Source organism: Puntigrus tetrazona, chromosome 1 (assembly GCF_018831695.1).
Source record: "Puntigrus tetrazona isolate hp1 chromosome 1, ASM1883169v1, whole genome shotgun sequence".
Lineage (NCBI taxonomy): Eukaryota > Metazoa > Chordata > Actinopteri > Cypriniformes > Cyprinidae > Puntigrus > Puntigrus tetrazona.
The window spans coordinates 28,049,677-28,077,420 of NC_056699.1; the positions used below are offsets into that span (position 1 = coordinate 28,049,677).

Consider the following 27,744-nt stretch of genomic DNA (forward strand, 5'->3'; position numbering starts at 1 on the left):
TATATATTTTTTTAATAATTAAATAAAACAAATATTTGAACTAACACCAGCATGATTAAAAAAACTTATTTTATATGTAATGATTTATTTTGCTTTTCACATCCAACTAGATTACTAACATTTCAACGCTTGTAACACTTGGTTAAAAACTGTAGTGCAACACACTCTAATGCAATGACAACACGTTAAATCTAAAGTGATCTTAGATGTACTTTTATTGTAAATGAAGATTTGCATACGATTACATATTTTATGCTGTGACACTGCAACATTTAGCATGCATTAAAACGGTACATTTTATATAATTTCTTGACGCAATCCACTCATCACTTAAGTGACATGTTACGTTTGCCATTGTGTATAGAAACTCTTGTCTCTTTTGACATATTGGTTGGATCACATATAAGTCGTTCTGGATAAAACCAACACCTACATGATTTAAAGGGATCGCCCTCAGCCCGAGATCCACTCAACCCCAAGCCATCCCATGTGTTCATGGACTATAAATCATGATTTTGCTTGTTTTCTGTAAGGGGTGTTGTTATGAATTACGGCGAGTTAAATATGTACAAATTACTGTGAGATCGATGTAAAAAAAAGTCAAATAAACATGCATTTTGATTTGATAACGACAGTTCATATCATTTTTACGGCGGGGCTTGACCTTAACACGTAAATATAGGCAGGAAAGCATTTAATGTACCTGAGGGAAGACGTCTTTCATTGTAAGTTAAAGCTGTTAAATAGAGAGGACGAAAATATACAAGAAAATGAGCGTAAACACGAACCTCATTAATGAAATACAAATGCTTGGACAAGAAGCCACCCAAAAATAGGCCTTGCCTGTCTGATGAAACACCTGGGCTAAAATGAGTCCCACTTGTTTTTAAATATTTAAATAAGGTTATACGGATCACCACTTTATTGATTACTGCAATCGTGAAGCTTGGAAGAGCCAGGATAGTTTAAAATAAATCTTATTATATTCATCTGAAAGTCATATACACCTGGTTTGGGGGTGAATTAATCATGGGGTAAATTTTCCTTTGTGGGTGAACTATTATTTTAATATAAGCAGGGATCCACCCACAGACATGAAAGAAAGCTATAAAATGTTTTACCATGTTTCCCAAACACTACAGTCTGTCACGCTGAAAGAAAGAAAGAAAGAAAGAAAGAAAGAAAGAAAGAAAGAAAGAAAGAAAGAAAGAAAGAAAGAAAATGAACACACAACTAACTCATAAACACTATGTCAGAATATATTTGATATCAATGAAAACACTTACCATTATATTCCCATACGCAGGTTCATTCATCTCAATATTACAAGCATCAAGGGCATTCTTTTCCATACAAAAAAACCACAAAAACATCATATTAACTATAAGGTTTCCTGTAATAATAATTATAGTAGTGTTCACATCTACAGACTGTAAATATAATTTACCGTTACATTCGCATACACCGGTTCAGAGGACTCCACTTCAGATGCTGTATAACTATTGTAATCATTTCTAGAAGGATCCATCATTGACGAATCCTCAAGACAAAAACAGAGGGAAAATAAATTACGCCTAAAAGTGCAGTATGTAGACCGCAGTTACTGATTACCAAACAATATATTTTTTTCTCACCTGGGTTTTGAGTGTGCCTTTTCTCTTTTTCATTCTGATCCTGCTTAAAAACAATGAATGCGTTACACAAAAGAGTGTATAATTATCACGATGAACAATATTGCATTTATACTATGGGATAATATTTAATTGGTCAGCCTTTTGCATTGTTATCATTTTATTTTAAAGATGAACTTAAATATCAATACTTGTAGAAAGTCGGAGGCAACTAAATGGTTTTTATTATTATGTTTATTATTAGAAATTATGTTATATATCTTCATTCAAATACTAGACTTATCTTACCAAATCAGCACCGTTATGATGATAACTGCAGCTCCACAAACTGCTCCAATGGATATATACAGTATCACCAGATGTTCTACAGCAGAGACAAGAGAGTAAAACATCTGAACAGATTCATTTGATTTACTTCAGAAAGAGTCGTGTAAGTAAACGAGCTGCTCTACCTTTAACAGTGACAGAAACAGCTTCACCAGATCCATTTATGAACATCGAGACGTTCTTAGATGGATCTAAAGAGAACACAGTTTAAATTGTCCTTTAAAAAAAACACAATAAATTCTTCTTTTGAAGTACTTGTCTGTACTCACACGTGACATTGAGATAAACCTCAGGTGATCTGAGATAGTGATTGTGTTCTTGTACATCACAGCTATATCTGCCTGCATCCTCTCTTCTGACTGACTGCAGCAGGAGTATATTGTTTCTGTCTCTTCTCTCAGTTAATGGCTGTGAGTTTCTGTACCAGATGAATGTTGCTCTGTCAGTCAGAGCGCAGCTGCTTTTACATGTCAGACGGACTGAATCTCCCTCTGTCACTCTCTCAGGAGACTCCACCTGAAGATCTGAACACAACACACACATTATATCATACACTGATTATTATTCAAGAAGAGAGAAACCTCATCAGAGTCACCTGTCACAGTAAGAGTCACTCCTGGTTCACCAGTCCATTTTCCATCAGGTTTATCAGTGATGAATCTGAAATAGTACTTGTGTTCATCTTTCTGTGTCACATGACTCAGTCTCATGGTGCAGCTCTTCTGTTTATCTCCCAGATACTGAAACCTCTGACTGTATTCAGGGTCCTTAGAAAGATCTGGAGGCTCTACATCCTTTACAGGGTTTTTGAACCAGAACGCTTTCTCGATCTTATATCCAGGAGGGTATGTATAAGTGCAGCTCATTATCACTGATGAGTGTTTTAGAGCACAGATGTGTGAAGAACTGTAACTCACAGACCAACCAGCACTAGATACACCTGAAACACAGGATTTATTCAGAACAAATGGGCATACAATTCACTTAGAATAATAAACACACACACACACACACACACACACAACTACTGTATATATATACTGTATATATATATATACACTCACTGTGAATCATGAGCAGAAAGATGAGGGGAAGAGGAGCCACTCTGACTGACACCATCATAGCAACACCTACAGCAAATATTTTAGTTAGTGTTTTCATATTTTATTATTTTTATTAAGTTATTTTTATGTTTTTAATGAATGTAAATGTTGATTGTTTCTCAAACATTTTCGCTATTCCCCGCTTCTTTTAGATGTAGGGGAAATGTTAAAAGCACCTGTCCCCATCAAAATGTTAATAAACTAGGCTTTAGGTTGAACCGATCAAATGTATGTTAGTAACAAGCATAAAATCAAACACCATTAAAATCTTTAAAAAAGAGACACTTGTAAACATATATATATATTTTTTAACTCCACTACTTCAACTAACATTCTCATAGTCATATATTTCAACTATTTAGTTTTTTTAACAGTCGGATGTTGTTTCTGCTGTTCTTTTGAATGTATGGTCAACAAATTAAGAAATGAACAGAGATCGGCACAAAACGGACCGAATTTCCTCCAGTTTGTCTGATCTCTAGTCCCCAGAAACGCTGGTTTAGATGGTGCCGTTTATTGAGGCTTGTTGCTGTTGTACTGCTTTCTATGAGGTTAAACTAGTTAAGCACACAAGCCGTTAACTTCCTCTTCATAGCCAGCTCAAAATCAAGCTCCATCTACAGTAAAAGCTGTTGAGCTTAAACCAAAGAATAAACTCCAACGTCCACAACACAACATACACTGCTCTTTAAAACTCTTTAAAACAGTGCAGCTTTCCTCTCACATGACGGTTTAACTAGGAAATAGGTGATTCCTGCCAATGTCCAAAATCACTTTTTCACAATTTTCTAAATCACATTTTTTTAAACCTAGTAAGTAAGAACTGCCTGTGTGACAACTAGCCCCAATCCATCCAAAAAGACACAATATATTTAATGCTAATGGACTGGAAAGTCAGGTTCTTACCCGTTTCACAAACACCGATGACCAGTGACAGCACTACAAATGACCAGGGTGGGTCCTGTAACAGGTTTTCTTTTCTTTTTTTTCTTTTTTTTTTTATGGTCAACACCTTACATTTTAGCAGAAGGATGTGGTTCTTCACAACCTACAGCAGAAGAAGAGTTTGAACAAACAGACGACGTAAGAATATAGAAAAAGAACATTTAAAACTCTCGTATGGTCTTTGGTTGTTTCTGAATTTTTAATTTTAATTTTTATTTTAAATTGTGGCTTCACTGATATGGTATGGAAGTTGGTGACATTTTTTTTTTTTTTAAGAAAACAAAAAATGAACGAACATGGGAAATGAACGGAAAAGGAGAAGAAAACAAAAAACGCTGAAATGTTTACAAATGTACAAATTACTGCAGAAAAAATTGCACAGAAATAAAGGGGCGAAACTCTAAACCAGCGCAAAATCAACACATCTACTTACACACGCCCACACACACACACACACACACACACACTATGAACTGGTGTGACTGTAACATAGCAACCATGTGAAATGAAATCCATAATGCAGCTAAAAAGTGGACAGCAAGAAATGGGTTATGCTCTAACATCAGGAATGAAAACAAATACACTCACAGACACACACACACACACACACAAATATACACACACTCTGAATGGTAGGGCTATAACCATACAGTCCAAACGAGTTTGAAAACTGAAAGAAGAGGTTGAAATCAGATCAGACCCAGAAGGATCAGGCTCTGATAAAGCATTTCTGTTCACTTTTGTTCCATTTTTTCAGAATTTTAATGTTTCGTGTAACAAAATGCTTTTGGTGATCACATTGGACTGTGATCACCAAAAGTAGTCTTTGAGAATGCCTAAATATACATTTAAGTCAACAACCTAATAAATGTAAATGATTATATCTAAAATCAACTACAGAATTCACCAGCATCTCTTGGTTACACAATGAAATAACACGTCTTTTTTTTTTTTTCTTTGCTCACACCATGAGGTGCTAATCTGCATAAAAAAAAGGATTTTAAAGGCATAGTGTCTATTTTCATCTGAAATGTGTATGAAATGTATATATTTATATGTATATTTTGCACCATTTTTTAATGGGAGAAACTGGTCATAATTATTGCATAAATAATTATCACCATAAAATTAAATTCTCTAAAAATACAAAAATATATTACATAGATTTTCCTGAAGAAGAAAAAAGTTACGTTTCAGGCATCCGGTCACTTTTAACTGTAAAGACCATGAGTGTGACTCCCAAACGAGGAGCGGAGCCTGTAGAGAAGCTGATTGTGTTTTTAAGTCTTACTTGTAAATTTATCTGCATTTGATGTTTATAGCATATTATAAACCTGGCTAATTTAGTACAAAAATGCTTTAAACATGCTAATGAAGTAAAGCTAATAGACAGCTGCTGAAGATTTCCATAGTTTGAGATTTTCTAAACTTTTAATCTTATTCTGGCCTTCTGTGACTTCTCTATGGTTATCTTGTGAACCTCTGAACACGGTCATGACTGCAGCTTCCTTTGTAATGTCGAGGGTGAGAAAACAAGGCGTGTCCTCACAGCAGCGTCTTTATAGTGCTGTTGACTCTGTGATCATGTGACCCAACGAGAAACAGAGACGAGTGTTTACAGGCCTGCTGTTATAAGAAAATTAATAGCAAGGCCGATTTTGCTGATGTTGTTCAACTTTAATTGTAGTACCTGGATGAAACTATTCGTATAAAATGTCAATTTGTTCTTCTGACTGACACGCAATCCTGGATATACAAGCTTTTGAAGCACCAAAGATCGAGGAAACCAGTGCATGAAGCGAGACGAACGTAGATGAAGTTCTCCTATAGAGGGCGCTGAGAGCTGGTCTGCTTCAGTGATCCACTGAATCAATTGGTTTGTAAACTAATACATTGGCTTCATCTGACACAGGGAAGGAAAAAGGATGCTTTTGTTTGGATTGGATGTGATGGAGGAAGAGGCTTCACTGCTGAATAAAGAGCTTTTGTGAAATGAATCAGCAGCCTATCGACTAATCTTCAACATATGTTACTCTAAATAATGGATTTGGATTGAACTATAAAAACAAAAAATAATATACTGTACTCAGGAGAGTATACGGTGATATCAGTGTCAGAAAGAAGGCCAGATGAGGTCTATTTTTAGTTTTGCAGCCAAGTGGTTTCCAAGGGGTTCATTTGAGGCTTCCTTTGACCAAACAGTGTAAAACAAGCAGATATATTAGAGAGTAGGAGACCTTCAAGCCCTTTCAGTGGACCATCTGATCTAGACTTTGCGCCCAGTCTGGTGAAAGCTTTCTTGTACCCTTGAGTGAGTTACATGGCAAAGGTCCCTACTATATCTACACCACGCCCCATCGTGCTACAGGCATCTCAACTCCTCCCTTTTGGGACCCCGACCAGAAAAAGCTGAACTGTGTATCTTGTGTGAGCACTGGACATCTTTGGACAGCTTTGTGGAGAAGGTCGGACCAATTGCTCATGTGCTTTGGTCCTCCTAGGACAGGTCAGCCTGCTTTAGGCAGACCATCAGTCGGTGGATTGTTGAGACAACCTCAACTTGCTATGAGTCCTCTGGTCTCTCCTGGACGATGGGAGTCAAGGATCACTCCACAAGGAGTATGGCGGCCTCAAAGGCCAATTTGGCAGGTGTCCCTGTATCAAACATCTGCAAAGCTGCGGGTTGGTCCACCCCCTCTACCTCTACATTTCTGCGGATAGGATATTGGTATGACCCCAGGGGCTTCAGTCCTCTCGTCCTAGTGGTTTATGTTAAGACATAGACACAGGGCAGGGACTTGGAACTCGTGGAGTGGGCATCCCGAAAAGAAATGGCTCCAGGTTATGAATAGAACCATTGTTCCTTGAGAGAACGAGACACTGCGTCCTGTTGCCATACTTCTGGCATTTAAACTGTTAAAGAGTTAAATGTTTAAACTGATTTTTCACATTTTATGGACATTCTTACTTTTATAAAGCCATTTGTCTAAAAGTGTCTATTGAGTCGAATTCTTACATTTAATCAGTAAATTACAATAAAAACAGGTTTCAAAATCTTACCAGATTATTAGTAACCATATAATCCATTACAGTCTACAAAACAGCCACCCATTTGAGACCAGGATGACATAATGAATTAAATAGTTCTACTCATACTACTGAATTGAGTTCTAATATTTTATTAGCAAAAACAAACCATGAAGAAAAGATTTTCCCAGCGAGCAGTTATCTGAATAAGCATTTGTTATTAGTTTTACCTGGGAACAGTGGCATAACTTAGTCATGACGGACACCAGTGCAAGCTCTTATTTATATAATATTGTAACTTCATCACCAGGGGCCCGCTTGGTCTGTAGTTACACCACCGTCTGGGATAAACAAACCTTGGAAGGTGGCTATCATTTATTACTGCAGCATGTTATATCAAATTTTAAGGTGGTTAATATTTATTAAAGTAATTTTCTAAATTTCATATTTATTACATTTTACAGGCCTCAGGCAGGACAGACATATGAAAGCAACATGTCGATTTCATTAGCAATGATAACAGGTCCTGGGTGAATGTGTTCACGCAGATAGTGACAGGAAGTCATCTGCCAGACATCTAAGACGACGACGCCCTCAATGTCTCTGAACATCTCCCGCATCACTTTGTCCAACTGCAACATGTACCAGTCACTTAAAAAAATATTCTGAAAAAACACAGATCAGAAAAAGCTTTATAGATAAGCGTGCCTTTCACAAACAATATTATGCTTTTACTACCAAGAATTAGCAGGAAACTAGAAGAAATAAAAAGAATCATTTGCCCAAAAAATCCCAAAGATTTAAATGATCAGTTCAAGCGTGATAATTTCACTGGCAGTGAAACCCGTGAATATGACAATATGAGCAATATGATTTACTGCTTGATCCTCACAAAAACACTCATATTTTAAACCCCAGTGTTGGGGATAGCATAAATGTAATCAGATTAAAGTAACGAGTAAAATAATGCATTATCAAATTTAGAACTATTTTTTTCCCCCTTCTCCCATTTTCCCAAAACTGTAAATTGTATTTCAAAAAATAGATACCATACCAACTACAACATTTAAAAAACTTAAGCGTCCCTATTATTTTCACTTTGCATGCATCCCAACCTGTCTTTGGGGATCCCAAATATGAACCTTTAATTACTTGTATTAGGGGTACTTTAAAAAAAACATTCAGATTGGAAAGTGATCTTGTGTACCTTTAGTCCTGCAGTGTTTGCAGACTTGATGACGACGGTGGTCTCTGGAGCGCGGCTCAGCAGTGCGATAACAGACCGGCGGATTTTGGCCACTTCATACACGTAAAATGTAATCGGATGAAAAACCAGGTGAGCACAGTATGTGAAGACCACGACCGCATGAGACCCGCCGGCTATATCATCAATGTCATTGCTGATGTAATGCAGGTCAATAATAGGCACAACTATACCAAAGCGCATAGGAACACCGTGCGCCCTCCAGTGAATGATGATGTTATTTTTCAGCTCCACAGCCATCAGTGGGCCACCTTGAGGATGAGTGTGGAGGTTCATTCTTTTCATTCCTATATGTGAAGTAAATATTATAATCATAGCTGGATTAAGTCATGCAAATTTTGAGTGACAAGTGTGTAAATGGCAAAATTTTTGGGTTAGCTTTGCCTACACTGATGTTTTCAGCTCTCAATGCGATTGCACTAGACAGAAAATACACTCCTGAACAAAATCTTAAGACCAGGGGAAATATTACAAGTATTCATGTTTAACCCTGGTGGATCATAACCTGGTTGTAAGTACAAGAAAATAGGCAATTTATGGAAAACTACATTTAAACTCAAACGGGCTGTCAAAAGTTTAAATCCTTTCTCAGGAGCTCGATCAAAAACAGGTTCATTTGGCCTGTCTAATTGCTATTCAGTCTCTTTTCTGATTGGCTTGTTTTTTTCTGAGTGACGCAAGAGCAGGTCAATCAAATGTAAGGACATCCCAATTATGTCAGCGCTATAGCTGGATGCAAAACAAAGGGAAGACTCTTTCAAAACACAGATTCGGCTACTTAAGGAGCTTAAAATATTATCTTTTTGTGATGTTAAGTGCTATTCAATTGAAGTAATTGAATAGAATTGGCTCTCCATGCGGGACATCAAGTTGCGGCTACTCTGCAGGAAGCTCAGTCCCAGGTATAAGACAACGCATTCTACAATAGGTCCACACATCCTTCGCCGCTGGACATCCAGGTATTTCACGCACCACTAACCTGGTACAAAACACATTCTGGTGGCCTGAAATGAACAAGGACGTAGCTCAGTATGTTAAAGCATGTGCGCAGTTGAAAACCACCAAGAAGTTAACCTCAGGCCTCCTCACACCATTACCCATTCCCCAAAAACCATGGTCCCACCTGTCCATCGATTTCATCACTGACCTACTGCCCTCCGATAACTTCACCACTAACCTAGCCATTACAGACCGAGGTTTTCCCACGCCTGTGGAAACAGCCCAAGCTCTGTTTCACCATGTCTTCAGAGTGTATGGCCTTCTTAAGTATGGAAAGCTTTCTGCAAGCAACTACATATTAACATTAGTCTTACTTCGGGTTACCACTCACAGTCTTACGGGCAAGTTGAAAGTCTAAACCAAGAAATCAGAAGATATTTTCCGACCTATTGCAGCCAAGAACAGCACAGATGGTCAGAATTCCTACCCTTGGCTGAATATGCCCAAAATTCTCTCACGGACTCATCAGCAGGACTCACCCCCTTCCAGTGCATTCTGGGATTCCAACCCCCACTGTTCCCATGGTCAGGAGTACCTTCCTCAGTCCCTGCCATGGACGATGGGATACGACGTAGCGAGAGGGTGTAGGAAAGTGCTCATGTGCGTCTCCAAAGGGCCGTCAGGAGCCAAGCTATCCAAGTTGACCGACGACGGCGCCCACACCCTCCCTACCAGCCAGGACAACGGGGTGTGGCTGAACCTGTTTGCCTTTTGTGTTACCGACTCTCTGCCTGTTTTACGATTATGATTACTGCCCTTGCTCTTAATAAACTCCGCACATGGATTCTACTCCAGCTTCCAAACCTCCTTACAAGCTTGCCTGGAACATCCACCCATTTTTGATAATGCCATCTAAAGCAAATATATTCATATTTAGAATGAATAGCATTTCCTCATTTAATTTATCTTATACATTCATGCCACTGAGTTATGTGTTGAACATTGAAATCATACTTGCCTGGCACTGTTTTTTCTAAGTACTCAAACCACTGCCTTGTGGTGGAGTCTCCTATTATGTAGACAATCTTGTTTTTAAGACAGTTTGCCTTCTGTGCATGACTGAACTGTTGAGTGTTGCACACAAAAGACTTCCAGACATCTTTCAGATAAAATCCTGCAGGAACCGGTGTGGTCAGGCCAGACCTGCATTTCTTCATGGTGTCTGCACAGAAACATGCACATGAAATGTTTCATAGCTACGTGAATACGTATTCACTGTCTTATAATGAAATGCATGTGTGACATTTAAAAAAAATATATATATGTTCAAAATGAGAGATGCAAACATACCATTGGCTGCAGTGTTGGGAAGGACATTTATGACTTTTTTGTCTCCATTAATAGCAACATTTGTTAATTTTCTGTAGAGAGAGAGAGAGAGACATTTTGTACACATTCCTGTTAGTTTCTTTAACAATTATAACGACTCTGAAATAAATTTTGAACCATTACGTTGCAAAAATCTGCTGCTCAAGAAGATTTAATGGACTTTCCAAATGCGTTCCTAAGTGGTGCACCAGTTTATCACAGGAAAGATTCTTGGGTCTCTGGCACTGCCACACCGTCCCTGTTCTTATATCCTTATGCTCACAGCAGCAGTCACCTTTCTTCCAGCTTCCATCTGGACCCCACTTAAGATTACATTCAACTACTTCTCTGATCCTGCTTTTATTGGGTCCCGATCCTTCAAAGAAGCCATTAAAGTGGGTGCGCGGGAATGAAGAGTCCCAGTATTTCTTAAGAATCTGCACAACCTCACTGGAGTGCTCCAGACGCACAAAAACTTGGGCCTGACCTTCCCAGGGCAGAAGAAAAGCAACAGAGTAAGTCCCATTACGAAGATCCACAACCTCCCCGTACACACTCGCCTTCGAGAAGAACGGAGAACAACAAGTGTAAGGCAGAAAACTCGTGTCTGTTGGCAAAGTTAATCTTAAAGAGATCACCCTAAAAATTATCATTCTGTTATTAATTACTGCTGTTCCAAACCCAGACCTTCATTAGATTTGTTAAAATTACTGATGTCGTCTTATGAACTGTTGTACTGATGTCCCTGTGTGTGAACAAACTTTTGAAAGGATCACATTAAAAGTAAATTAATGTTGTTATTAAAACCACACACCTTTAGCTCTAAATTGAAAAGTCTTGCTTTGAAAAAATCTCCTCCGTATGTTTTCAGCTTCTTCTGGTGGTCTCTGGCTGTGATGGTCACAGAGATCTTTTCTCCCACTTTGTAACTCTCTTTGAGTCCCACGATAGAGAAAGTAGAGTGGACTGGACTTGTGCTCTGATTCAGGTGAGTGATTTCTTGATCTGGAAAAGGCCAGTCCAGAGCCGTCTGTAGTCTTTCCCACTCCTCATCGCTGATTCCCATGTCAAAGGCAGATATCACAGATGAACTGTTATTTCGAGGAGCTGGTTTATGTTTGGGGAGCTGAACCGATTTCATGTGGATCCCATAGTTTAATGCCCATAGAGCCTGAGAGAGGACCAGGTTATCATTCACACCAAAATCACTTCTATTTGTATGAAAACAATATGTATGCACTTGGATATTAACAGAAAGTTACATATAAAAAAGGACCTTTAGGCATTTCTCTCAATTGAAGAGTGTTTTCTTTAAAAAGAATCAAGTACTTTAACACTGAAACAGTTTCAAACTTCAGCTTGAAGTACCTTCTGTACCAGCTTTCAGGTGCAGTACATGGTTTCTGAGAAACACTGCTGATATTTAAAATCAACAGCCTTAAGAAAGTCTTACAAACTTACCAAACAGAACGATGTCCAAAGAAAGCAAGTCAGTAGTAATACATACTGTCTCAACCTGCAGACTGATAATACATGGAAATGATCAACTTCATAATCTTCATAGACATAAAAGAATCATTGACCCACAATGCCCATTGTCTCCTGATTACTTGGTGCATTTGAAGTCTTCGTGGACGGCGTGATCATGGTGAGGTCTGTTGTCCTTTATCTCAACTTGCGAGTGAAAAACATGGCCATATGGCTCTGAAAGCTAAATGTTCCCACAAAGTAAATGACCAGCCACACACTAAAATCCCCAGTGTGAAAATAAAACTGCTTCAGAGCGTATTTGGTCCCTCTCGAAATAGTGTTAAAGCAACACTGAGCTGAAGTTAATGAGATAATTAAGTGATTAAGTGCTGATTGTGCATGAGTGATGAACACCTGCTGTTAAAAAGAGAGACTTCAGCCTTAGATAAAATCATCTGAAATCTCATTACTAACCAGTAACACTTCATTTCTGTCAGATGACTACAGAAGCACTTATTAAGAATCGTCAGATAATTAAATGTTGATGTTTTATGGATAAAAACAATCATCATTGAGGTCAGTGTTTACTTCAGTTGGGCTCTTGACTTCAAATCAGTGCTTTACTTTGAGTAGCTGAGTAATTGCTTCTGTAATGAGATGTGTCTGCTAACGAGTCACGTTTTTATTATTGATGACAGATAAAATAATCCAGATTGAGATTTAGCGGTTTTGTATAAAATGCAGATGTGGACAAAATTGTTGGTAGCCTTCGGTCAATGAAAGAAAAACTGAAATAATTTAAATCTGACAAAAGTCATAATCAATAAAAGCATTATATGAATGTTAACCAATGAAAGTCAGACATTACAAGAAGCAACATATACATTTCTACAATGGTGACAAAATGCTTTAAATTGCAGTGCATGCTGGGTAACACCTTAGTAAAAACTACCATCATGCACTGCAGTAAGAAAAAATAGTCACCACTGTTGAGAATCATGTGATAAGTGTTCACGTCTAAAAGCAAAAGAAAATTGTGCATTATGATGGTATTTGCTTATTTTTTTTCTTATTAACAATCAAATGTGGTTTAAAACTATAGAGAGACATACTAAAAGCAGAATGGTTTAAAACATGGAAGCTTACTTCTCGTACGTTACCAACAGAAAGTGTAAGATAATCTACTACTTCAAGATTTGATTTAGTGTTGAGCAAATGTTTGCATGTTTGAATAATACGATGCAATTTAATAACCGAACAAAAATGTGGTATTTTTGAAGTTAAATATGCAAGTGTGATCTTTTATAAAAAATATTTGTTTGTATATTACATGACATACTGATACACTTGTATGAAATAGAAGTGATTGGTTTGTTAGAAGTTGTTTTAAAGTGGTCTTGTTGCATTTCCTAGAATAGAAATGTATAAAAAGAAGGCTTCATCGCATGGCAGCTTGCTGTGTGGCTGCAACAGGAAAAAGAATCGCACAGAATTGAACTGATTCACTATTAGTAAAATAGGCTTAACTCAGTTAAAGTGTGGTTCAGTATTGCTGACTAGCAGTAAAGACAGTTTCTTCTTTATTGATTGTGGAAAGCAACTAGTTACATTTACTAGTGTGGTTGTAATCGAGTAGCTTTTTTGTAAAAAATTTTAAAAACAACTAGGTACAATATTTCCCCCTCTCCTGGTGATAAAACTTAACTTTTAGTCGAAGCAAATTTTAAATAAGTGCATATATAGTATTATATATGAATATATTTGAATATTTTCTGTGTATGTACATTAGTTTTTAATGTTGGACTTACCATGAGTGTCACATACTGATTAGAAGATCTGAATCTTGGGTAAAAAGTTGTATGTCTGTTTGCACTGAGATCATCAATCTGCAGAGAAACACACACACACACACATGTTTGGTTTTATGGTTTATGGGGGCTCTCTATAGGCATAATGGTTTTTATACTTTGCAAACTGTAAATGGCCATAAAGCAACTGCGCACACCAGGAGTTTCAAACTGACAGCCATAGTTTCCAACCCTAATTCAACCTGATCCAGGCAGCTAGTCAAGTCCTTCAGACTCTTTCGACAGCTTCATGGAATGTGTGTTGAAGCAGGGTTGGAACTAAACTGTATAGAGCTCCTCCCTCCGAGAGCTGAGTTTGATGTACACTCTTCTGTCAGCTGTGATACATCTTCTACTCGTATTTAGACTGTGAGTGTGGTGACTATCCTTTTTTAGACGCTAACTGAGATTTGTCCAGAGAACACCAACTTCAATGTGCATTTCTTGCAAACTTGATCACAAAAAAATAAAAAGGTAAAACAAACTTGGTTTCAAGGTTTGGCTGCCAACAAACAAAAGGTAAGGTCTGAAGACTATTTGCTCCCAGCAGGCCATGCTCCAGTAGGCCACACCCAGACCATTCTCCTGCCGAGGACGCACATCTCCAAAATAAAAGACAGATGCAAAACAAAAAAGATTAACAATATAAACCTCTAAATAAAGTAAACAAATGCTACAGTGAGCAAAAACAGTGCATCCTTGTGTCCCGGCTGACACAGAACAGCGTATAAATGTGTTCAGTGGATATTCTCCAAAATGGAGCTAAGGCGGTGTTGAGTAACACAGAGGAAACGACTTACTGAATAACCTTATGACATTGTGGTGGAGATGGAGTATTCTGACAACATCTTTCATACTTTTCTGGTCCTTGACAGTGTTTTTAATAAATGGTATTTATCATTTTAAAACTGCCCTTTGTGTTTACTCGTGTTATTTTTGTGTAATATTAAAATTAGTTTGATGATCTCAGTCTTTTAAGTTCGATAAAAAGCTTTTTTTTAAAAGGCAGATAGAAATGTTTCTTCTTTCTTGGGCAACATATGATCCAATGGCATTTATTTATAATTGAACCAAAAATGTTTAAAACATCTGTCTACCACATTGATTGCTCAGTAGAAAATGAAGAGGAACTTGTTGGCCAGTGTTCTTCCTGGAATTCTGTAAATAATTTGAAACATATTTTTAGTAAGATGAAAGTGGAGTGAAACTATTTTTGCACCCTTCTGCTTTTTTTTTTCTTTGCTTTTTTGTCACACTTAAACGATTTGGAGTATAAATGTGAACGTTACACACAGATAATGCGAGGAAAGACTAAATGCAGTGTTTAAATACACCGTGTACATGTCACTTTATGACATATACACAGTATGCTTAATCACTTTGACCAGAGACTTTTTTTTGCAGTTGAAAAAAAAAAAAATGATGTGAAAGCGTAACTTATCTGAAGCGACAGGAAGTGGTGGGACAGGAAGTCAGACGGGACCCTTATCCAGAATCAAGAGTGAATTGAAATAAAGTTTTAGGCACACACAGACATTAAGAGTGACAAACAGAGTGTTCATTAACAGATCAACAAGAAAAGTCAAACTGTTTAAACTGATAAGTCACCCAAAATGAATATTTTGTCATTAATCATGATTAATGCAACATCAACAAAATGATGGTCTTCATGATCTTCACGTTTGCCATTAATCTTGTGATTTTATGGGACTTTTTTTTTTTTTCACACGTATAGTATGGTTTCATCTGCCTCAAATGAAGGACTTCAGCGTGAAAGCACGCAATGTCAACGGATTGAACTCCCTTTTGATTGAACTCAAAATGCCTGGATCATTTATATTATAAGACAGACAATGTAGCTCTTATTCAAGAATACAGTCTTAGGGCTAATTCTAATTAGATTAATTCTAATCTTCAGAATAGAAGATTCTCATTCTTAACAGCGAAATTAGGAATTTGCGATAAACATGGGTGGATTACATATTTTTGGATTTCTAGATCATGAAACCATTTAAAAAATGAGAGATGGCATCTAATCATTTCATTAGGTATTTCGTCTTTACCAGGAGAGGTATTTCTCACTCCTGCAAGAGCTTGGTTTAATTAATACAAAACTTAATCTACTGAACTTTCATTACGTCTCTTTGCTCTGAAATATTCAGATTTTCCTTCATTTTGCTTTCTCTATTTCATATAATGGAGAAAACCAATTAATATTGTTTAATCATATTGCCCACATTTCATTAACTTCATCACAGATGTGTTTTACAGAGGTTTTACAGAATTGTCTCGCTTATTTCTTGGATGTTCTTCAGTCAGCAGATTACATTTCTACCAACTTCACTTTTTTTTTACTTCTTCTAACTTTATTCCAGCTTTGCGAGTATATTACAATGAATACATTTCCATTTTGATTAGTATGTCTACTTCCCCAGAACTATGAGCATTAAAATCCCCACACTATACCATTTTACAATACCCTCTAATATTTCTCTGCAGAATCGATTTGTTCTTATAATTATTGGCTTTTTTGAACACTGGTCAAACACATAAGTACAAAGGAAAGACTTGAAACAAGGTGAATAATACAATACCATTTAATAATAAATGAGTTCAAAATATCATCAAATGTACTCTTTCGAAATGTATTAGTATACATATTAGTATATTAATATTATATTTAAAAAGGGAAACTGCAGTTACATCGACGCTTTAATGCACAGATAAAATGTATTCAATCTTCTTATAAAAGCTCATTAGATAATTCGATCATTTTGCTCAACAATCGAACTTAATTACGTAAAGCGATCATTTACCGAACATAATTTATAAAAATGCTTTGAGGAAGTTCACTGAAGAATGTCAAGTGTTTTCTTCAAGCGTTGTGATGTGGGTGTCCAGCGATGACACACAAGTGGCTTCATCTTGCAGCTTGCTGTGTGGCTACAACAAAAATAATATGTTTTAAAAAACACACAGCACTGAATGTGCTATTAGTAAAGTTAGTCTTCTGATCTAGCCTGTGGTTCAGTATTAGCTAGTAGTGATGTTCTTCTTTATTGATGACAAGAGGTTGAAAGTGCATTAACTCCGGTTTCGTCACCATGAAGAACGCCGGAGAAGTGTACATGCTCACTGACTCTTCGATATTTGCCCCCTCTCCGGCTGATATAATTTAACTTTTACTCTTCATGTAAATATTTTAGTACTCTTTCCACCTCTGTGGATGATAATGAGATGACTTTAGGACCTTCTTTAGTACTTACTGACTGACTCTCATATTAGGACGAGCTTGACTGCTGAGCAGCGGTCGGGGGATGGGTTGTCTATTTAAAAATAAAGAAACATTTTATTATTATATATGAATGTATTTGGTGATGTTTAAATGCACTGACTGCATGTGAGGTCCTTACTGTTTGACTTACTGTGAGTGTCATGTACTGATCAGAAGATCTGGACCTGGGGTCGAGGGTAGTATATCTGTTTAGACTGAGATCATCATTCTGCAGAGAAAAAAACAACAGCAAACACACACACACATTTGTTTTTGTGGTAACGTTCCAAAGGTGTAATGGTTTTTATATTATATTATATTTTATATTATTATATATGCCAACTGTATGTGCTCAGTTTATTCATGTCCCCATGAGTCTGTGTGTCCCCAACAGCGGGACCAATCAGACGCACAGCTTTTAATATTTTAACAAACCAATTGTTCATGAGAATAAAAAACAATCACAGACCCATCGCCCAATAAAACATACTGGGTGCCGGTATGTCTGTGAATGACCCCAGGCCCCCAGTTACCATGGTAACCTGGACACCTCAGTCAGACCAGATAAACTTTACCACCTAATTGCGTGTTGAGAGTTCCTCCCTTCACTGTCTTTTAATGTAATGTCCATAAAAATTACTCTTCTAATTAATCTATAGAAAAACTTTTCTTTGAACGCACACACATCCTTCAGGTCACTGTGTATATTATGGTTACTGTTCTTGTACATTGCCTTTACACTGCCATATACCTTTTATGCATGCCTATAATAGAACCACTTGTTCGTATAACCTTACCCATACCATGTTTACTATGTATGAATTTGTCTTTGATGATCTAAAGAGTATCTATTAAATGTTTAGCGCCATGCAATATATTAGTGTTCTAAGAATCTTTAGCAGTTTTTGCCCCAACACCCCGTCGAATTACGTATGCAAAATATTATGCTCTAAGACAAAGAGTCGTTAATTTAATAAAGTCAGAATATCTTTAGAAATCATTCTTTAAACCCAAGAAGATCGTGATCACAAGTCCAAATCCTTAAAACCATAAAGACTTTCATCCGAGACTGCATCAGGACCCTCACCAACAAGGCAAATGCATGTATTGTACATTTAACTAAATGAAACAGAAGTTTAGTATAAACAAAAGACCCTGTTATAAACAGTGCTGATGGTTTTACAGGTGGTTTACTGACTCTTTTCATAGCTTCGTTCTCTGGGGTTAGCAATTTATTTCTGCTACTGGCAGCTGATATAAATAATTATAATTAATTGTAATTTACCAAAATTATTTATGTACATTTCCCTTTTTAGCTGCTACACTTGCATGTGCGCACACACACACACACACACACACACACACACACACACACACACACTGCTTATAGAAAAAGACTAGCTTTTATTATTCAACCATTTTTTGGGGGTTATTTTAAAATCTCACCTCGTACTCATGTATTGCAGTTCTTCTTTTCATCATTTTTCTCAGACTATCAAAACAACAACAAAAACAAACTGTTTAATATATGATTGATAATTTGATAATGATTAAATTAATATTTAAAACATAATATCATATTTAATCATTTACATTATAAAAAGTAAAACGATGATGAATAATACTCCAGATACCAATGTAACTTGGAACACAGTCCTACCATCACTTCTGTGAACTGAAGGAGGAAGAAGATAATTGATTTAATTAATGGTCCAAACTGAAGTATGAAATAAATAAATAAATAAATAAATAAAGTCTCACCTGTGACAGTAGCAGTGTCTGATCTCAGAGATCCGTGTTGATTGTGAGCCTCACAGTAGAAGCGTCCACTCTGTAGTGCACTGAAACTCTGTCCAGATCCAACAGATGAGCTTTGATTCTCCTTAAACCAGAAGAAGTTCAGAGCAGGTGGGTTTGAATCAGTGCTGCAGATCAGAGTCACTGAATCTCCCTCCACTATTTCACCAGATCCATTCATGAACACTGAGACGTTCCTGGGTGCATCTATAACATTAATAACAATCACAATACATTTGACACAACAAAGAATTAAATATCACAGTGACTGAACCATCATTAACTCACATATGACGTTTAAAGTCACAGCTTCAGAGTATTTCTTTCCATGTTTATTTCTGGACCTGCACTTGTATTCTCCACTGTGATCAGATCTGATCTTTGAGATGCTGTAGATTCTTCCAGATCTAACAAGTGTTCTTCCTTTAAACCAGCTGATTTCTGCAGGTGGGTTTGAATCACTGCTGCAGATCAGAGTCACTGAATCTCCCTCCACTATTTCACCAGATTCATTTATGAACACCGAGACGTTCCTGGGTGGGTCTAAAAAGGATGCAGATAAAATCCATTTAAACAAATAATTAAAAAACAATCTCCAGTTATCCAGTACAAATGAATCTGTACTCACACGTGACATTGAGATAAACCTCAGGAGAGATGTAAGTGTGTTCCTGTAGAGCACAGCTATATCTGCCTGCATCCTCTCTTCTGACTGACTGCAGCAGGAGTATATTGTTTCTGTCTCTTCTCTCAGTTAATGGCTGTGAGTTTCTGTACCAGATGAATGTTGCTCTGTCAGTCAGAGCGCAGCTGCTTTTACATGTCAGACGGACTGAATCTCCCTCTGTCACTCTCTCAGGAGACTCCACCTGAAGATCTGAACACAACACACACATTATATCATACACTGATTATTATTCAAGAAGAGAGAAACCTCATCAGAGTCACCTGTCACAGTAAGAGTCACTCCTGGAAGACCAAGCCATTTTTCCTGATCAGTGATGAATCTGAAATAGTACTTGTCTTCATCTTTCTGTGTCACATGACTCAGTCTCATGGTGCAGTTTTTCTCTTTATCTCCCAGATACTTAAACCTCTGACTGTATTCTGGGTCCGTTAAGAGATCTTGATAGCATTCATTTGTTTTGGTCCAGTTTGCTTCTCTGATCTGATGTTCAGGAGGGTATGTATAGTTACAGTAGATTGTCACTGTTGACCCCACTAGTGCGCAGATGCGTGAAGAGCCATAACTCAAACCCCAATCACATTGGCCATAAACTCCTGAAACGCACAATAAAGGAATAATAATCTTTATCTTTGTGGTGCAGAAACATTGACCAGATGGAAGTATTTTCAATTCTGAATAGAGCACAAAAGAAGAGTCCCTAATAACTGTTGCCCTGACTAATGTTTACATGATATCGAGTAGTTTTGATAAAAATGAAGAAAACCCAATTACTGATGATTCAACACAGAGTTCAATGATTGGCTGACCCCAGCTAAAGTAAGTAAAAAAGAACAGGCTTATTTAACAAATGTAGCATTTGTTAATAATCTGATGACTTACCGTAAATCATGAGCAGAAACGCCAGAGCAAGAGGAAGAGACATTCTCACTGACATTAGTACATAAACACACGTCTTCAGCAAGTCAGTGGGTTGTACAATACCAATATTAATCTTATATTCACACAAATAATACATAATAATTCACATTGTAAACTCTTACTGTGCTCTGGTGAGTCTGACCTCCAGCAGACATTGAAGTGATTTCACATGATTAAGACGGCTTGTTTTAGACCATACAGATGCAAAGGTTTCTTCCTCTTTCTTGGTCACTGCCCACACAAGCAACCATAGACAACTTACTATTATTGATAATTAAGTTAACCACATTGATTGACTTATTGCCATATAGTAGGCCATTTTTACACGTTTACTTTTAGCAGAATAAAAGAGATGTGCAACTATATATTAAACTCAAATAATTCTGGGTGGCCAGTGTTCCTATATATTTTTTTGGCCACAGGTATACAAGTTATTTGTTAACACCCTTCAAAAAAAGTCTAAATAAAAGGAAGCGTGAGCAGTAGACGTGGGAGGGTCAGACAGGAAATGATTCTGTGATCCAGAATTGCAGCCTTCGAATCAGAGCCCACCTACATCAGTGTGGGTCTGATCTAAATAATCAAAATGATGCCTGCGCAAAATGTACCCTACCTAAATTTAAACTACTATATTGTCACGAATGAGCGGTTCGTGCGGACAACGGAAGACAGGCAGGGTGAAACCAGAGAATCTACAACTAGGAAAACACAAGGAAACTCAGAAACAACAATAGAACAGGCGAACAATGCAACCTGCAGGTGAAGTGGCCTGCTACTGAATTTATAGTCCTCAGACAGGAAGTTGTCGCAGAGGAGGGAATGCAGATCACCCAGAGGTCAGGGCTCCTCTGCTGGCTTGGTGACATAGCCCCCTCCTAGGAGCGACTCCTGGCGCTCCACAAAAACAAACAAAATAAAACAAAACTGGGAGCTTGGGAGGGGGTTCCGGGAGGAGTCAGCAAATGGAGTCCAGGGCGGAAGAGACGGAGGGAGGAGCCAGGGAGAAGACGGGAGGAGTCCGGAGCCGGAGGCGATCAGAGCCCAGCCATGAAGGTCAGTGGTGGAGCCGATATAGGGAGGAGCCATGGAGAGGTAGTGGCCATCAACTCCATGGGACCGACCGATGGCGGCGGAGCAGGTGGTCGCGAAACTGAGGCGGAGGCGGAGAGCCGATGAGCCAGGGTGATGCAGAGGCGCTGGAGGTCCCAGGCGACACCGCAGGCTTTGGCGACTGATGCGGAGGCGGGGACGAGTTTTGCTTGCGGAGCCAGAGTGACAGAGGAGTGATGTGGAGCCGGGGAGGGGAGAAGCCTGAAAGAGCCGGAGGGATGGAGGGACGAGGCGAAACTGGAGGAGTGGAATCTGAGGCGACGGATGAGTCGACGACTGACCAAGGCGGAGCCGAGAGACGATGGAGCCTGGTAGAGCTGGTGGACTGATGGAGCACGGTCACTAAAACGAACTCAATAAAACTGAGCAAGTGACTCACGTGGACCCTCACGAACAAGTTTTGATTTGAGTGGCTGATTTATTCCCTCATGATACAACTCAATCAATAAGCAGTCAGGTATGTCAGAGAGGTAAGCCATGTCAAAAACTCTTGAGTATAATCCTCAATTGATCGGGTGCCTTGCTTGAGGGCCAATAAACGTCTAGCGAGGGTCCTACCTGGCCATGGATCAGGTGAAAAGCCGCTGGATCCTGGTGTGAGGTTGCATTCTGTCACGAATGAACGGTCTGAGGCGTGCGGATCCATTTGCAGGCTTTTATTAAAGGAAGGCATGGTCAAACAGGCATATTCAAACAGGGCAAACAGGAGTATCAGAGGCGAGGCAAACACAAAATCCAAGAACAGGCGAAGGTCAGGTCAGGCAGCAAACAATCGGAACAACGGAAGACAGGCAGGGTCAAAACCAGAGAATCTACAACTAGGAAAACACAAGGAAACTCAGAAACTCGGAAACAACAATAGAACAGGCGAACAATGCAACCTGCAGGTGAGTGGCCTGCTACTGAATTTATAGTCCTCAGACAGGAAGTTGTCGCAGAGGGAGTGAATGCAGATCACCCAGAGGTCAGGGCTCCCTCTGCTGGCTTGGTGACATATATAGTTTGATCAGTTTTTAGTTTTTTAAATCAAGAGGGAGTTTAATACTTCTGCAACGCAATAAATCAACCAATACAAATTTTATGCATTTACAATTAAGCACAAAATGCTTAAGTAAACGGCAGATTTATTGCCAGACTTTATGAATCATTTACAGTTTTGCTTGCTTTTGCATGTATTAGAATTGAACAGATGTTCAGGGATAAGTCAAAGAGTTTCAAGCCAAAATATCTTGCAGAAAGCCTTTTCTGAAGAATTCTGAAACATATGTTGAGTAAGGCTGGATGTCGTAACTATGACCGCAGACAGAGAAGTTAACTTTGAACGTCCTGACGAGGTTTTCTTTATGCGTTCAGTTAAAACATAATATCATATTTTTTTGTGCAGTTTTATGTGCTCACAAAAGATCTTCAAAAGGAATGCAAAAATTGCTATTAAATGCAAAAACATTGAAATGTAGGTTGTTGTACTTGCGTCCTGTCAGTAGCGTCATTTAATTAATCTGTTATTCCCATCCCTGTATACTTTAAATAATCGATCATTGTTCCTTATTCTCATTTATATGTAATTATGCAAAACACACGTCATTCCTGTTTGCTCATTTCATTGTATTAGACCATGTATCAACCGAATATTAACAGTAACTGAACAAACATGTAATATGTTATTTTAATTTAATAGCGTTTAGTGAATCCTCACATCCCAGTAATTCCAACTAGGTGTATTATTTTGAGTTTAGCTTTACGATGACACACAAATTGAATGCCTTTAGGCTTTAACATTTTTCATATTCAGCCAATATATGTGGCTTTTCCTTTTCCCAGGGGTCCAGATCAATGTCTAAACGCAGGCTGTAGTTCATTTGACTCGGCTGTATATCACAGAGAGCTCGTCGACAGTTTCCACATCTGATAGCCTACAACGAATAAAACAAATCCGAAACACAATGGTGTAATGCGTTAGATTACATGGTTGTAAGGTCGTTCTAGCAATACAGCCACTTTGGACATCTCTGTGAATAGTGAGCAGATGATGACAGAAGTATTATTTTTGCACCTCACGGCAGCAGCCGGCTGGTGAATCCTGATGTTTCCGTACTGGTTTTCCTTCTCCTCCGCTTTCTTCGTCGGTTTGGTTTTGTGATGTTGGACTGTTGCATACTGGACCTCCTGGGTGTCTCGGTGACGTCTCTTCTGTGTTTTCTGAATGAAATGCTGGCATATGGTGCATCATCCAAAAGGCTGATTCAGACACGTGAACATCCCTCTCAGTTACATTAGAGGACATGTCCTGTTATGAAAGAATTTCAGTTATTATAGCTGAATTGTACATGACAAATATCTCCTGTCTTCTCTGATTTATTTACCTGTTTAGCTGTGGCATCTTCTGTTTTTTCACCTCTTCGTTTTCTCCTGCTTTTAATGTTATTATGGTAAGATTTGTTACTAATCACATGAGGCGATTCCACCTCCACTGCAACTGAGAATCCAACTTTGGAGGGTCTCATCAATAATGATAAAGATGAATCCTATCACATCCCAGCATGATTCCCAACCAGACATGCCAACCTAGACCATGAAGCACTGAAAAATGAAAAATATGAGTTTACACTGACCCTCCTGGTGACTCTTCATAAAGTATTGGTTTCACCTGTGACAGAAACAGCATCTGATCTCTGAGATCCGTGTTGATTGTGAGCCTCACAGTAGAAGCGTCCACTCTGTAGTGCACTGAAACTCTGTCCAGATCCAACAGATGAGCTTTGATTCTCCTTAAACCAGAAGAAGTTCAGAGCAGGTGGGTTTGAATAACTGCTGCAGATCAGAGTCACTGAATCTCCTCCACTATTTCACCCTCAGATCCATTCATGAACACTGAGATGGTTCCTGGGTGCATCTATAACATTATTAACAATCACAATACATTTGAACAACAAAGAATTAAATATCACAGTGACTGAACCATCATTAACTCACATTACTAAGACGAAAGTCACAGTTCATTTCAGAGTATTTCTCTCCATGTATTTCTGGACTTGCTATACTCATTCTCCACTGTGATCAGATCTGATCTTCAAGATGCTGTTTCTTTCAGAATCTAACAAGTATTTTCCTCAAAAAAGTTGACGGTTGGGCAGTCACTGCCTAATGGATACAGAGCTGGAACCATATACCTGAAGGTTGAGGGTTTGAATCCCAGGTCTGGCAGGGATTGTAGGTGAGTGGAAAATGATCAGTGCTCCTCCACATTTAAACGATTCAAAAACAATGGAAGAAAACTTTGTAGAACATACTCACACGTGACATTGAGATAAACCTCAGGAGAGATGTAAGTGTGTTCCTGTAGAGCACAGCTATATCTGCCTGCATCCTCTCTTCTGACTGACTGCAGCAGGAGTATATTGTTTCTGTCTCTTCTCTCAGTTAATGGCTGTGAGTTTCTGTACCAGATGAATGTTGCTCTGTCAGTCAGAGCGCAGCTGCTTTTACATGTCAGACGGACTGAATCTCCCTCTGTCACTCTCTCAGGAGACTCCACCTGAAGATCTGAACACAACACACACATTATATCATACACTGATTATTATTCAAGAAGAGAGAAACCTCATCAGAGTCACCTAAAACAGTAAGAGTCACTCCTGGATGACCAATCCATTTATCTTCATCAGTAGTGAATCTGAAACAGTACTCGTGTTCATCTTTCTGTGTCACATGACTCAGTCTCATGGTGCAGCTCTTCTCTTTATCTCCCAGATACTGAAACCTCTGACTGTATTCAGGGTCCTCAGACAGATCTGGAAACTCTTCATCAGGATTTTTGTTTTTTGTTTTGGTCCAGAACACTTTCTTGATCTGATGTTCAGGAGGGTATGTATAAGTGCATCTCATTATCACTGATGAGTGTTTTAGAGCACAGATGTGTGAAGAACTGTATCTCACAGACCAACTCTCCAGCCCATAAACTTCTAAAACACACATTCACAAAAATAATGAAAAACAACAATCTGTGAGTCAGACAAGACCATAAAAGGTTGATAAAACTTATTTTCTTAAAGTTTGCTTAAAGAGAGACTCACCTGGAATTATGAGCAGAAACACCAGGGAAAGAGGAGGAACCATGATCAATGACATCACTGCAGACAAATATAATATGCAACAAAATGTTAATCCTTCACATTTACTAGCGTTCGTAATGGGTAGAATGCAAATGTTTCAATGTTACTAAGAATCATATTTGGTAAAAGTATTTTAACCAAATATGATTCATGCAGTATTTCAAACATTTAACCCATGGTGGAAGTCAACCAACACCTAACAGTAGCCCGATTCCACGGGGGGAAAATGCTGACTTGGCAACCATGCATCCAACGCTATCTGCATAAGTCAGATTTACTGTTTATAGGTCAAGAGTAAAGAGAGATGACTGACAGACTGTGCTGAAAGATTTGCTGTTTAACAAATTGACAGATAAAAGTAAAAAGTCAAAAATCCAGGAGGATCAGCAGGGCTTCAGTACAAAAAACACAAAGCGAATGTTGAATAAAGAAAGTAAAAGCTGAATTACAGACATTTTGGGCAATTTAAAAATCCTGGCCGGACCATCATAATCTCATCAAACTCATACAGATTCATACAAACTCACTCGTACAAATATATGCGATTTTGCTAATGCCCTACATCTAAACCTACCAGTCACTGGAGTTTAGACAAATCGTCGTACGAATTCTTGCAAATTCACCTTGCCTTTTTGAATCCAAAAAGAGAACTACAGCGGACAATCAAATTTTTGTTCAAGTCATGAACACAGCCATGAGCACAGGGAGGTACAAAGTCATTCCTTTCAAGACACACACAAGTCATGTCAAGTCACAAGTCAAATCATGCTGTTATGAAAAGGAAATCTCTCTCACTCGAAGCTTCTCGTTCAATTGGAGATTCATTAGTTATTTGAATCGCATTATTGTTGAGTGAATGAGTAACTCTTACCGTGTTGTAGTGTTAGCCAATAGATTTCAGCAGAGTGAGCTGCAAATGCAAGCTGCAACTGTTTTTCTGCTGTTTTACATTCGTACCTTCCTCTTTTTAAAGTCTGACTTTATGAAATCAAGATAGGAACAACCCCAGACGAAACCACTTACGATAATTAAGGCTCAGTAAATAAATAAAATACACAACTATTTCACAAGAATTGATTGAAACAATTTTTAAAAAGAAAAAAAAACAACTGTCAGTGTAAAAGGGAAACTTCTTGTTATCATGGTCAGATGTTAGTGTTTTTTTTTGGGGTTTTTTTTTTAGAGAGAAGTATTTCTTCACTTTTATAGACCGTAAGCGTTTTCGCAATAAGATCAAAGTGAGTCAAAATAGGGGAATTGTAATTATTTTTCTAATTTTTATCTAAATAATTTAGCATTTTTAAAAATGCTAAATTATTTAGATAAAAATTGTATATGACATGATTTTTTATATGTATATATTGGTGATTAATATAAATGATAAATTAATAAATATGTATCTAGCATTAATTCTAACCTATTAATTTGCATGTCTAAAAAGGCAATATGTCTACCAAGCTCTGATGATGTATGAAGTATTATATTATCTAAACAAATGTTATATATTGTGACGGGCGTCCCGAGCTACCATCAGCGTTGCCCTGGGAATAAACCACGATCACCTGGAAAAGCCACTGATCACCGGACTCGCCGCACCTGGAGCTCGTTTGCCGGTGGCCAGATAAGCCACGTCAGGCCCGCGCTCCAGTGAGCTACCACACTCCCACATGCTGTCTCTGACTATTGTCTCTTTTGTTTGCTTTCTAGAAGCCAGTCCTTGAACCGTGACACGGAGCTAATTCCCCCAGGATTCGCCGCTGCTGTAGTCACCGACTGCACACTGAGCACCGAGCACCCTGAAGATAACGCCACTGACAGCGGTTGTGCACCGGCTCACGATTCACGTATCACTTGTATTGTTGAATAAACAAGCCCCCCGGGGTTCAAACGCCTCTGTTTGTGCTGTGCTTCAGCCCTGTGACAA

General features: G+C 38.3%; 3 protein-coding genes across 3 annotated transcripts; all 3 read right to left on the minus strand.

Moving 5' to 3' along the window:
- Positions 1 to 408: 408 nt before the first annotated feature.
- On the minus strand, positions 409 to 2,824 carry LOC122349325. Its single transcript, XM_043245320.1, has 8 exons — positions 2,554 to 2,824; positions 2,228 to 2,482; positions 2,084 to 2,149; positions 1,920 to 1,995; positions 1,635 to 1,674; positions 1,448 to 1,540; positions 1,287 to 1,343; positions 409 to 1,151 (listed from the first exon to the last, which is right to left on the minus strand). The coding sequence occupies exons 1-8, from the start codon at positions 2,822 to 2,824 to the stop codon at positions 1,137 to 1,139; spliced, it is 873 nt and encodes a 290-aa protein (XP_043101255.1). The 3' UTR covers positions 409 to 1,136.
- A 4,605-nt stretch (positions 2,825 to 7,429) lies between these two features.
- On the minus strand, positions 7,430 to 12,414 carry LOC122352802 (NXPE family member 3-like). Its single transcript, XM_043250471.1, has 8 exons — positions 12,215 to 12,414; positions 12,066 to 12,127; positions 11,419 to 11,775; positions 10,749 to 11,164; positions 10,587 to 10,657; positions 10,255 to 10,458; positions 8,241 to 8,584; positions 7,430 to 7,698 (listed from the first exon to the last, which is right to left on the minus strand). Exons 1-8 carry the CDS (start codon positions 12,249 to 12,251, stop codon positions 7,501 to 7,503), a joined length of 1,689 nt encoding a protein of 562 aa, XP_043106406.1. The 5' UTR covers positions 12,252 to 12,414; the 3' UTR covers positions 7,430 to 7,500.
- Positions 12,415 to 16,370: 3,956 nt separating this feature from the next.
- On the minus strand, positions 16,371 to 26,969 carry LOC122349330. Its single transcript, XM_043245336.1, has 16 exons — positions 26,692 to 26,969; positions 25,782 to 25,838; positions 25,323 to 25,670; positions 24,972 to 25,251; positions 24,356 to 24,476; positions 23,762 to 23,995; positions 20,560 to 20,698; positions 19,941 to 20,273; positions 19,621 to 19,869; positions 19,281 to 19,535; positions 18,957 to 19,199; positions 18,789 to 18,870; positions 18,642 to 18,687; positions 17,347 to 17,424; positions 17,184 to 17,247; positions 16,371 to 16,864 (listed from the first exon to the last, which is right to left on the minus strand). The coding sequence occupies exons 2-15, from the start codon at positions 25,834 to 25,836 to the stop codon at positions 17,203 to 17,205; spliced, it is 2,508 nt and encodes an 835-aa protein (XP_043101271.1). The 5' UTR covers positions 25,837 to 25,838; positions 26,692 to 26,969; the 3' UTR covers positions 16,371 to 16,864; positions 17,184 to 17,202.
- Positions 26,970 to 27,744: the final 775 nt, after the last annotated feature.

What these genes read in the sequence shown, in the direction of transcription:
- LOC122349325 (XM_043245320.1), bottom strand. Translation starts at nt 2,824, where the DNA reads ATGAGCTGCACTTATACATACCCTCCTGGATATAAGATCGAGAAAGCG. An exon ending in TGTTTCTGTCACTGTTAAAG is followed by an intron (nt 1,996 to 2,083) that starts GTAGAGCAGCTC and finishes TCTCTGCTGTAG; the next exon opens with AACATCTGGTGATACTGTAT. An exon ending in ATCATAACGGTGCTGATTTG is followed by an intron (nt 1,675 to 1,919) that starts GTAAGATAAGTC and finishes GTTTTTAAGCAG; the next exon opens with GATCAGAATGAAAAAGAGAA.
- LOC122352802 (XM_043250471.1), bottom strand. Translation starts at nt 12,251, where the DNA reads ATGATCACGCCGTCCACGAAGACTTCAAATGCACCAA. An exon ending in TTTGGACATCGTTCTGTTTG is followed by an intron (nt 11,776 to 12,065) that starts GTAAGTTTGTAA and finishes GTCCTCTCTCAG; the next exon opens with GCTCTATGGGCATTAAACTA. An exon ending in TTTTCAATTTAGAGCTAAAG is followed by an intron (nt 11,165 to 11,418) that starts GTGTGTGGTTTT and finishes TTCTTCTCGAAG; the next exon opens with GCGAGTGTGTACGGGGAGGT.
- LOC122349330 (XM_043245336.1), bottom strand. Translation starts at nt 25,836, where the DNA reads ATGTCATTGATCATGGTTCCTCCTCTTTCCCTGGTGTTTCTGCTCATA. An exon ending in GTTTCTGCTCATGATTTACG is followed by an intron (nt 20,274 to 20,559) that starts GTAAGTCATCAG and finishes TGTGCGTTTCAG; the next exon opens with GAGTTTATGGCCAATGTGAT. An exon ending in CTGCAATACATGAGTACGAG is followed by an intron (nt 17,425 to 18,641) that starts GTGAGATTTTAA and finishes TTTTCTCTGCAG; the next exon opens with AATGATGATCTCAGTCTAAA.